Consider the following 10,618-nt stretch of genomic DNA (forward strand, 5'->3'; position numbering starts at 1 on the left):
GGTTTCTGATCTTTTGGGGGGATCATTGTTGGTGCTTTTCATTGCTCAAGAAGCACATATAGTTTTCTAGAGATGGCAATTGCTTAGCATCTGAATCTACAATTAAGAATCAAGAAGAATTTTCAATAACTGTGGCTAATAGGGGACGCACGAGGTCTGAGGGAGTATGTAATAGTATTTGTCTGAATGATTAACTTTGACTTTAATTTTGATTTTTTTCTTTTCTCTCTCATTTGTTATGGAGCAATTTCAAGAGTTAATTCACTAAGAACCTTGAGCTCAGCTTCATGGGAAACAAAACAAGATCAAACCAAGCTAAGTGGAGCATAAGAGATAGAATTGCCAAGTCCCTTGCACCATGGGAGTGTTAACTATCAGGCAAAGCTACCTTAGTGTCTTCATAATAATTTGGCTCTTTAAAAATAGCCATAAAGAGACATTAATAATGGAGGTATCCTCTTTATAGCTATCAACTATATGACCAAAATAAAAAAATTTGTGACCAACTTACAGTTTGTTTAAGAGTCTTTAAAAGTATAAAGTACAAAGAAATCTTCTTTAAAAGTTAATTGTAACAAAGAGAGTAAAAGGAAACTCGAACTACATTTTTTGATTAGTTGTATAGAGTCAAGCAGAATAATGAAATAACATATTTATTAGAATATTATGAAATATTTCCTTAACATAATAGTATGATTATCTTTCTAAATATGTAAGCGTAATTAGGAAGAAAATTATTAGAGTAATTTATGTTGGTTACCATATATGAATCCATTTACATGTATATATATGTCAACTTTTATTTCAATAAAACACAAGTAAATATTCAATATTCATTTTCCTAATTCTTACATGGTATCAAAGCTAAAATTAGGGTTAGGGTTTTACAAGTCAAATTATATCAGACCAAAAAAAGAGTTGAACAACTATTCCTGGTGTTGGAGAAAAACAACAACCAATCTCCGGCCAGTTCAGAGTGCGGCCAGCACGGTGATGTATGCAGGAGAAGTCGAGAAGGCAGTTTGTGCAACAGTTTGAGGCGATGTGCGTTGGGATTGCCGAAGAAGAGCATTCTCGTGCGTGTTGGATTCCCGTTCAAGGATAGAAGCAACAGAGGAGCTTGGTCAGCCGGTTCTGTGCACGAAACCAAAAGACCAAAGAGGAAAAAGGCACGGTGGAGCAGATCGCGCAATAGCAAGCGATTCTCCGCTCTCCAGAGCGATTTGAAGCATTTCTGCTAGCAACATTCTGAATTAGGGTTGGCATTAGAGTTTTATAGTGATTTCCAGCCGAAAGAAGATTGTTTGGTAGTTTCAGGCGACAGTGCATGAAACTCCAGCGACGGCGTGTGGCTCTCCAGTAGCAGCGCGTGCAGCAACGCAAATCCTCCAATGGTTGACAGTAAGATTCTATTAGGGTTGTTGATATCTGTACATGAAGAGGTACTTTGTTTTTTCCAAATTTTTCTGATATATTTGCAGTGTTTTTGGTATATTTCTAGTTACTGCATTTGGTACTTTTGGGTGACAATTTGTGGATATTTTTGAATTAAAAATGAGTGATAACAAATTTTAGGAGAGTGAAATAGTCCTGATCATGTCAAAAATCACTGAGTATAAAGTAAATGACACAAATTATCTGAAGTTGAGCAAAACTATTAGGGTTTATCTACACAGTATTGATAAAGATGATCACTTGACTCAAGACCCTCTCACTGATGAAACTAGACATATCTGGTTAAGAGATGATACACGATTGTTTCTGCAAATTATAAATCCAATTGATAGTGAGATAATTGATTTAATTAATCATTGTGAATTTGTTAAAGAACTGATAAATTATTTAGAGTTTCAGTATTCAGGCAAAAGAAATGTGTTCTGCATGTATGACATTTGTAAGGCTTTCTATCGTGCTGAGAAGGAGGCCAGATCTCTCATGGTCTAGTTTATGGAATTTAAAAAGACATATGAAGAGATTAATGTACTTTTGTTGTTCAGTGCTGACATCAAGGTACAGCAAACACACAAAAAGCAGATGGTCATAATAAGTTTCTTGGCTAGTCTTCTATCTGAATTTGAGACTGCTAAATCTCAAATCCTATATGGTTTCGAGATCACATCTCTTAAGGAAGCTTTCAGTAAAGTGTTATGCACAGAGACTACTACACTTAATCAGCATACTAATGTTTTTATTGCTAGAGGATGAAGAAAAATAATAACAGGGGAAGAAACAGAGCAATGGATAGTTGGTATAATATGATTCAAACAATATTGTTTGTTATTACTATCATGAGCAAGGACGTAAGAAACGGCAATGCAAAAAATTATAGAATCGGAATCAGAGAACAAAAACTGCGAATATTGCTACTGCTGCTACTGCTAAATCCTCTTCTGATATAACTATTATGGTTTAAACTGACGAATATGTAAAATTCTCTCAGTTTCAAGAATCTTTGAAAGAATGCACATCAACCACTACTTCTGCTGATTCACGTAAAAGATGTCTTATTTTCTCATCAAACAAATGGGTGATTGATTCCGGTGCTCCAGATCACATGACAGGTAACCCTAATATCTTTTTTAACTTTCGATCACACAGAGCACCCTCTCCTGTGATTATTGTTGATGGGTCAACCTATAATATTGAGGGTTCTGGAACTATAAAACCAACTCCCGCCATTACCCTAACTTCTGTTTTAAGTATACCCAAACTTACTTTCAATTTTATTTCTATAAGTAAATTTACCAAAGATCTTAATTGTTGTGTCTCATTCTTTCCTGAGCATTCTCCTTTTCAGAATCTTATAACGAAGCAGATTATTGATAAATGACATGTATTAGAAGATTTCTACATTCTTGATAGTTGGGTGCAGTGATCAGTTGTTTGCTCTAGTATTCTCTCTTCATTTAAAGTACATTGTCAGTTGGGGCATTCATCTCTCACTGTGTTGAAGAAGTTGTGTCCTCAGTTTCATTATGTATCTTCTTTAAATTGTGAGTCATGTCAGTTTGTAAAATATCATCGAAACTCGTTAAGTTCAAGAATTAATAAACGAGCTGAGTCCATTTTTGAATTAGTTCATTCTGATATTTGTGGTCCATGTCAATGTCTAAAATAAGATTTAAGTATTTTGTTACTTTTATTGATAATTTTTCTCGAATAACTTGGATATATTTTATGAAAAATTGTTCTGAAGTGTTCACTTATTTTTGTACTTTTATGTGAAAATCAAAACTCAATTTAGTGTTTCTGTGCAAATACTAAGAAGTGATAATGTTAAAAAATATATGTCATACTCATTTCAAAATTATGACTCAAGATGGGATTCTTCATCAGTTTTCTTATGTTAATACACCATCTCAAAACAGGGTTGCTGATAGAGAATAAACATTTACTTGAGATTGTTCGAGCCTTCTTGTTTCAAGTTCTTAAACAATTCTGCTCTGATGTTGTATCCACTGCCTGTTTCCTGATTAATCGTCTACCATCTGCAGTACTCGAATGTGATATTCCTTACAGTATTTTTTTCCAAACAAGACATTATTTCCGGTACAGCCATAGGTATTTGTTAATAATTGTTATATTCGAGATGTACGACCTAATATTACTAAGTTGGATCTCAAAGCCTTGAAATGTATTTTTTTTTTTATATTCTGGCCTACAAAAAGAATATCAGTGTTACTCTTCAAATCTCAATAAATATCTAATATTAACTAATGTAGTCTTTTAGAGAATATACCGTTTTTCTCCTCACAGTCCAGTTCTACAAATCAGGTGAAGGACGATGAGTGGCTCATTTATAAATTATAGAACAGTACATCTACAGAACAACCAGATAATAGTATTTCTTTGCCTTCTTAGCAAACTAATGATGGTGTGCCTCCAACTCAAGAACAACCACCCATTATTCATGTTTATTCCAAAAGACAACAAATTAATGATACATGTCATGCACCACCTTCTTTGTCATCTGATCCTTCCATCCATGATCTTGATCTTCCCATCAATTTTTATAAAGGTACACATCAATGCACCCTTCCTCATTCTACTTATGCTATTGCTAATTTCATTTCATATAATCATTTATCTCCTTCGTCTAGCTTTTTAATTGCTTTTATAGATTTCATTTCCATACCTAATACATTTAAGGATGTTCTGAATCACCCTAATTGGCGTAATGTCATACTTGCAGAGATAAATACTCTTGATGATAATAATACCTGAGATCCGGTAGATTTACCCAAAAAAAAATGTTGTAGGATGCAAATAGCTATTTGCAGCCAAAGTGAATTCAGATGACTCTGTGGTGAGATTTAAAGCTCGAGTGGTAGCAAAAAGTTATGCTCAGACTTATGAGATGAATTACTCTGATACATTCTCTCCAGTGGCCAAATTTACCTCTATCCGTTTATTCATATCTAGTACAGCTTCTAGAGACTGGTTCTCGAACCAACTAGATATTAAAAATGCATTTTTTCATAGTGATCTCTTAAAAGAAGTGTATATGGAGCAACCACCTACGTTTGTTGCTCCGGGGGAGTACGAGAAAGTTTGTCATTTGAAGAAATCTTTATATGGTCTGAAACATAGTACCTTTGCTTGGTTTGGCAAATTTAATGAGATAGTCTGTGAATTCATATTGAAGAAGAGAAAGTGTGATCATTCAGTTTTCTATAAACAATCAACAGTTAGTATTATATTTTTTTTTATTTATATTAATGATATTGTGATTACAGGAGATGACCATACAGGAATATCCTCTCTCTAAATTATTTTTGCATACTAAGTTCAATAACAAAGATTTGGAACAACTAAACTATTTTTTTGAGGTTGAAATAACAAAAAATAAGGAAGGGATTTTGTTATCTCAAAAGAAGTATGTATTTGATCAACTTGCAGAAACAGAAAAGTTGTGAGCTAAACCATGCAATAAGCTTATGGTACCAAATGTACATCTGACAAAAGATGATGGTGATCTCCTCGATGATCCAAAAAAATACAGGCTACTAGTTAGAAAATTAAATTAGTTCACTATGACTTGTCCAAATATTATATATCCTATCAGTATTTCTAATCAATTTATGTATATACCTACAGTTAAACATTGAGAAGTTCTGGAACAGATTCAGTGCTACTTAAAAGGTGCTCTAGGACTTATCATAATGTTTAGAAATCACGGACATACTCACATTGAATATTTTACAAATGCAGATTGAGCTAGATCTAAGATTGATAAGAGGTCTACTACGAGTTATTATGTTTTGTTGGTGGGAATATCATATCATGAAAAAGTATGAAGTAAACAAATGTATCTCACTCAACCACAAAGTCTGAATATAAATCTATGCCCCAATCCACATGTGAAGTCTTATGGATATATCATCTTTTACATGAAGTGGATTTGAATTCCACATCTCCTACAAAACTCTGGTATGATAATCAGACTGCTCTTCATATTGCCTCAAATCCTGTATATCATGAGAGAACTAAATATATCGAGATTGATTGTCACTTCATCTGAGAGAAGATCTAGAAAAACTTTATATTTATTAGTTATGTGAAAACTAGAGAACAACTTGCTGATATATTCACAAAACCTCTTAATGGAATACGAATTGAGTATCTTCGCAACAAACTAGGCATGATTAATATCTACACTCCAGATTAAGATGGAGTATTAGAATATTATAGAATATTTCTTTAACATAATAGTATGATTATTTTTCCAAATATGTAAATGTAATTAAAAAGAAAATTATTAAGGTAATTTATATTGATTACTATATATGAATCCGTTTACATGTATATATATCTCTACTTTTATTTCAATAAAACACAAGTATATATTCAGAATTTCTTTCCCTAATTCTTACAATATTAATAAAACTCTCTCAACCCTCCTGACCTCCCAATTTACAGGGTCGGATAAATAAGTTTTAGTGTGTTACAAGGGTTCTTTCTCTAATTTACTTCCACTTACTCTCTTAATAAATCCCAAAAAAGGATGTCAAAAGTACTCTAGCATACTCCACTCTCCTTTTCCTTTAAAATAAAACTTCCAGACAAGCCATTAACTCCTTAAGGGAGAAGGTAAGGTGCAAAAAGAATGGAACTACAGGATTTTAATAATTCATCCTTGTTTAGGAGATAGTTTAGTGAATTGAAAGAGAATGAGCCGGAACATTTTACTCTAAAAAATGGCCCAAATTGGGAAATAATCAACAGAAAGTAAAAGGGAGTTAATGTCATTTTTTCAACTAGTTTATCCTTAATCATTTCTTTAAATTCATTCGTCTCCCAGCCATTCCTTATTGTAAGAAAAAAGGTATTATTATCTTTCAAACATTAATACCTCTCTACGGCTTTCCTTCTAATCTCTTAACCAAACAAACATACTTCACTCATTTTCATTCCATCCAATAAAGTAAAATATTTTAAAATCTGTTCCATTCAGTTAGTTATTATTCCATTGCCTACTGCCTTACTCTCCCGTCCCCTAAACAAAACTTTAGGAAAACAAATGGTCATAGAAAACTAAGGAAATGAGATATAATTGAAAATGAACATAATATTTTAAGTGTAACTTAAGACTTCCTATTTCACCTAGAGTAAACTTTCAGATAGTTAAAATCTTCTTTTACTTGTACAAGGTCGACCTTACATGTCATTCGGCATCACCAAAGTTCCACTCTTACCACATAATAATATAGAAGCATGGAGTCTAATTAAGTTGAGCCACCTCTAAAGGAAGATCAAATACTCAAGTTCATAGCAATTGAACATAACCAGTTATATAACTAATATGCTTTGATGTAAAGCCACAGACCTGTGCCAAGATACTGAAAAGAAAAAATGCTTCCAAGAAGTAACCTGTGTTAAATACTCGAAGTTCATAGCAATAGAACATAACCAGTTATATAACTAATATGCTTTGATGTAAAGCCACAGACATATGCCAAGATACCGAAAAGATAAAACGCTTCCAAGAAGTAACCTGTGTTAAATACACGTTCCGAATTTTTTGATTGGAAAGCAACCAATGCCTTTAATGTCTGCTGAAATTTATCTCTGAACTTCTCAAGACTAATAGCAAAGTCAGAATCATCAGGGGTGGATGGTTGTTGAAGCTGCAGCCATAACAAATAAATGTGAAACCATGGATCATGAAAGATTCAGTTAATACTAACTCTGTCAGATTGGATATGATGCAAACTAAAAGATGAAAGAAAATATGGGCATGCAATCACATAAGAAGTTGAACGCAAGACCATGGTGCCGCTTTCCAAACATTGTATTGATTTCACTTGATCACGGATTCACTGCATATACAAAGGTTTGACATATCTTACCACTGCTGGCCACCGAGATCTCTCAAGCAGAAAAAGGATTTCCTCAATATGTTCCCGGTTCTTCCACATGTTCTCATCAATTTTATGTGGGGGCTCGTGTTCCACTTCCGCCACCAGTCTGCTTTCGACTAGAATAACAAAGAGGTAATAAAGGAAACAAGTGAATGCAAAAACCACAAGTCAAAAGAGCTAATGCAAGATATAAGTACAAAGTGACTTGGTTAATTAAATTATAAATAATTTTCGGCAACTTTAGTCTAAGAGATGGAACTGTAAAGTATCAGATAAGTCAAAAGCTGGTTTCTCCCAGATGATAGAAATCACACGAGTTGTTGCAGATTTTCCCCGATAAAATTTGAGGCAGAACTATCGTTCCCGGATCATGTTCGCAACTTTTGCTTTAAGAAAAGAAAAAATTAAAATCTCTTTTTCAACTCCAAAGATGCAAAACTTTAAATCATTTAACAGAAAAATGAATGAAGAAAAACGAAGCGTTTATGCAAAACTGATTAGAAAGAAAACTAGAGTGTGAACAAAATAAATAAAATTTTATTTTTAAAAAATCGATTGAATAAACAAACAGGACGATGAAATACAGGAACCTTGGTTTGGAGGAGATTGGTGAAGCAAATCATCGGCGAGGAAGCGAATCTCGGTAGAGAGACGAGAAACATCATCGGAGATAGGATCCAACGAATATTTATCGTAATAAGACGCCAGAAATTTCCGCGTTATTGGAACCAGACCTTCCGTTGAAGCCATTCCCAAAGTGACGCCCAATTGTCATGCAAGGTTTTGAACGTCTCCTTTTTCGCTTTGATCTGATTTTCAGTTCTGATTGGCAACCGAATTAATCAATGGAATGCCGCCTGCGAGCAGGAAAGCAAGGGGAGCAGCAAGCAGCATCAAATTTAAACCCGGGAACAATGCAATTTTAGGATTAAAAGGTTTCCACAAATCTGGTGTTTACCCCTCCTGAGTCCTCTCACCCTTTTTCAGCCTTTTTCATTTTTTTAATTTAGAGCTATTTCCTAATCATTTTTTTTACATTTATTATTTAAATTATATATATACATTAATCATATTATAACATAAATAATTTTTAAATAATAATCTATACAAAAACACAGTTTATCTCAAACAACATTCAACTATTAAATTAAACAGCAGTTATTTTTACTTAATGAATTCTTTATTTCAGTTTTGTATTTGAAAATTTTTCACTAGGAAAAAATATTTTTTGGGACAATAATATATTTTTTATTAATTTTTTATTAGTAATATATACAATTTTTTTTTTATTTTTGCTTAAGCAAAATATTTAGACAAAATACATTGGAAGCACATGTAACTCATAGTTTTTCCTACTAAATCTATACTAATTTTTAGTCCATTTTAATCTTATAATTTTAAATTTTCTTCAAATAAATACTCACAACTAAGCATTTAAAATCCATTAAAATTGTATATACCAGGCTAAAAATATGATATTGTTTTGTGTTTCTATAAAATATTAATATCTCATTAATTTTTGAATCATTCATATTTTTTTCAAATAAATTTATATTTATATTACTCTTGTACTTTCAATTTTTTAAATAAACTCTCACATGAAACATTTATTTAAAGTTTATTAAAATCATACATATATTATTGATGATGTAATAATATTATATGTTGGTGTAAATTATTTACCAATATGGCATCCACATGTAGTAGACATTTTATTTTTTTTATTTTTTTAATATTTTTTATTTATAAATTAATATTTAAAAAATAAAAAACCCCTTATGAACACTCTTCTCCTCTCTCAAGTTTTCCTTTGATGCTCACCTTCAAACTCCTCTCTAGCATCACAATCTTGAGTCTTTTATGCTTTCTAGTATTAATGTTACATACCTTGTTATATTTTCTAAAAAATACAAATAAAAAGTATAGAGAATATTAATATTGACTTAAATGGTAAATGATATATTCGATATTAAAATAACAAAAATGAAGGATACTAAAATAACAAATTGGAAGAGAAGTTTCTCTCTTACCTATCCCCACTAATAGTTCATAAAGAATGTTCAAGTAAGTCACTATAATATTTTTTTATTCAAATTGATCATGTATTTTTTAAAACGACTTAAATGACCTCTTTTCCGTTAATACTAAATAATCTCGTTTATCTTGTCCCATGTGGGAAAATTGTACCTTTGAGAACAATTCAAATAACCTCTTCTCTAGTAATATTGTCTGACGTCATTTATGTTGTTCCATGTGGCCACGTCAAAAACGACTTAAATAACCTCTTATCCATCAATATTGTGTAATATCGTTTATGTCATTCTATGTAACCACATAGATTAATTATTTGCTTACTAAATACCCATATAGTGTTATGGATATAATTGTTATACATAAGATCTAATTATTCGTGTAATATATTAAATATATTATTGTTTGATAATTTATTTTAATATATGACAATAATATTTTTATTATCATATTTATTATCTTATTATTTAATTTATATAATAATTTTTTTTATTAAATTTAGAAATTTTACATCAAGATAGAGATCTTGATGATGAGAGTAAAACTTTTTATGATTTAATCTAAAAGATTTATAGTCATTAGATCATTAAAATAGGTTATCAATAATTCGGTAAGACTAATATATATATGATTTTTGAAAGTATTTAAGATTTTAAATAAAAACCTTGGAGAAACTCTGCTAAATTCGTGAGAGTAAAGGAAGAAGAAGAAAAGAGAAGAAAGACTTACGATCAAAAGAAGGTTATAAATTATTAGAAATGTAAGTTTTTTCTTAGTGATGAAGTATACAATAAAGCAATTGTGAATCGATTTTTTGATTTGTGCATTCGTCATCTAATTCGTATATCTATTTTAGAAAGATTACATGATATATGTTTTGTTATGTGTAAAGAAACTATATACTGCATGTACTATACTGTGATTTTATAATATTCTTTATTGGAATATTTTATCTCATCCCTCTATCATTCTCTAGATATTAAAGATGTTAATACAGAGTGACCGGTGATACGGAGAAAATTTTTGAAGTTAGACTGTGAGATTAAGGTTATTGTTTTGTTCATTTGTTCAGTAATGTAAGCAACAAAATTTACAGCCTCATACATGTGTTTATGTTTTATATTTAAGAGATATAACGCTTTTGTGACTCCGTTATGATTAATAAAGGTAAGTTATTTTACTTAACTCGAGTTTATGTAATTCAAATAAGTAGACTTCGATCATTA

The 10,618-nt window shown here is 31.4% G+C and overlaps 1 protein-coding gene across 5 annotated transcripts in view; it reads right to left on the reverse strand.

Moving 5' to 3' along the window:
- Positions 1-8,356, reverse strand: part of LOC110808754 (retinal-binding protein) — a 36,988-nt gene extending 28,632 nt beyond the window's left edge. For 2 of the 5 annotated variants that reach the window (XR_015821349.1, XR_015821350.1), the window contains exons 1-3: positions 7,952-8,355; positions 7,350-7,477; positions 6,995-7,127 (exon numbers count right to left, since the gene is read on the reverse strand). Coding sequence is in view for 3 of the 5 variants with exons in the window: in XM_088221955.1 (XP_088078081.1) it covers positions 6,995-7,127; positions 7,350-7,477; positions 7,952-8,111 (421 nt within the window). In the remaining 2 variants the exon portion in view is untranslated. Of the gene's footprint in view, positions 1-6,994; positions 7,128-7,349; positions 7,478-7,951 lie in introns of all 5 variants that reach the window. The other 3 variants (XM_088221955.1, XM_088221954.1, XM_088221953.1) reach the window with 3 other exon arrangements.
- Positions 8,357-10,618: the final 2,262 nt, after the last annotated feature.

Source organism: Carica papaya, chromosome 6 (genome assembly GCF_054855325.1).
Source record: "Carica papaya isolate Zhongbai chromosome 6, ASM5485532v1, whole genome shotgun sequence".
NCBI classification, from domain to species: Eukaryota; Viridiplantae; Streptophyta; class Magnoliopsida; order Brassicales; family Caricaceae; genus Carica; species Carica papaya.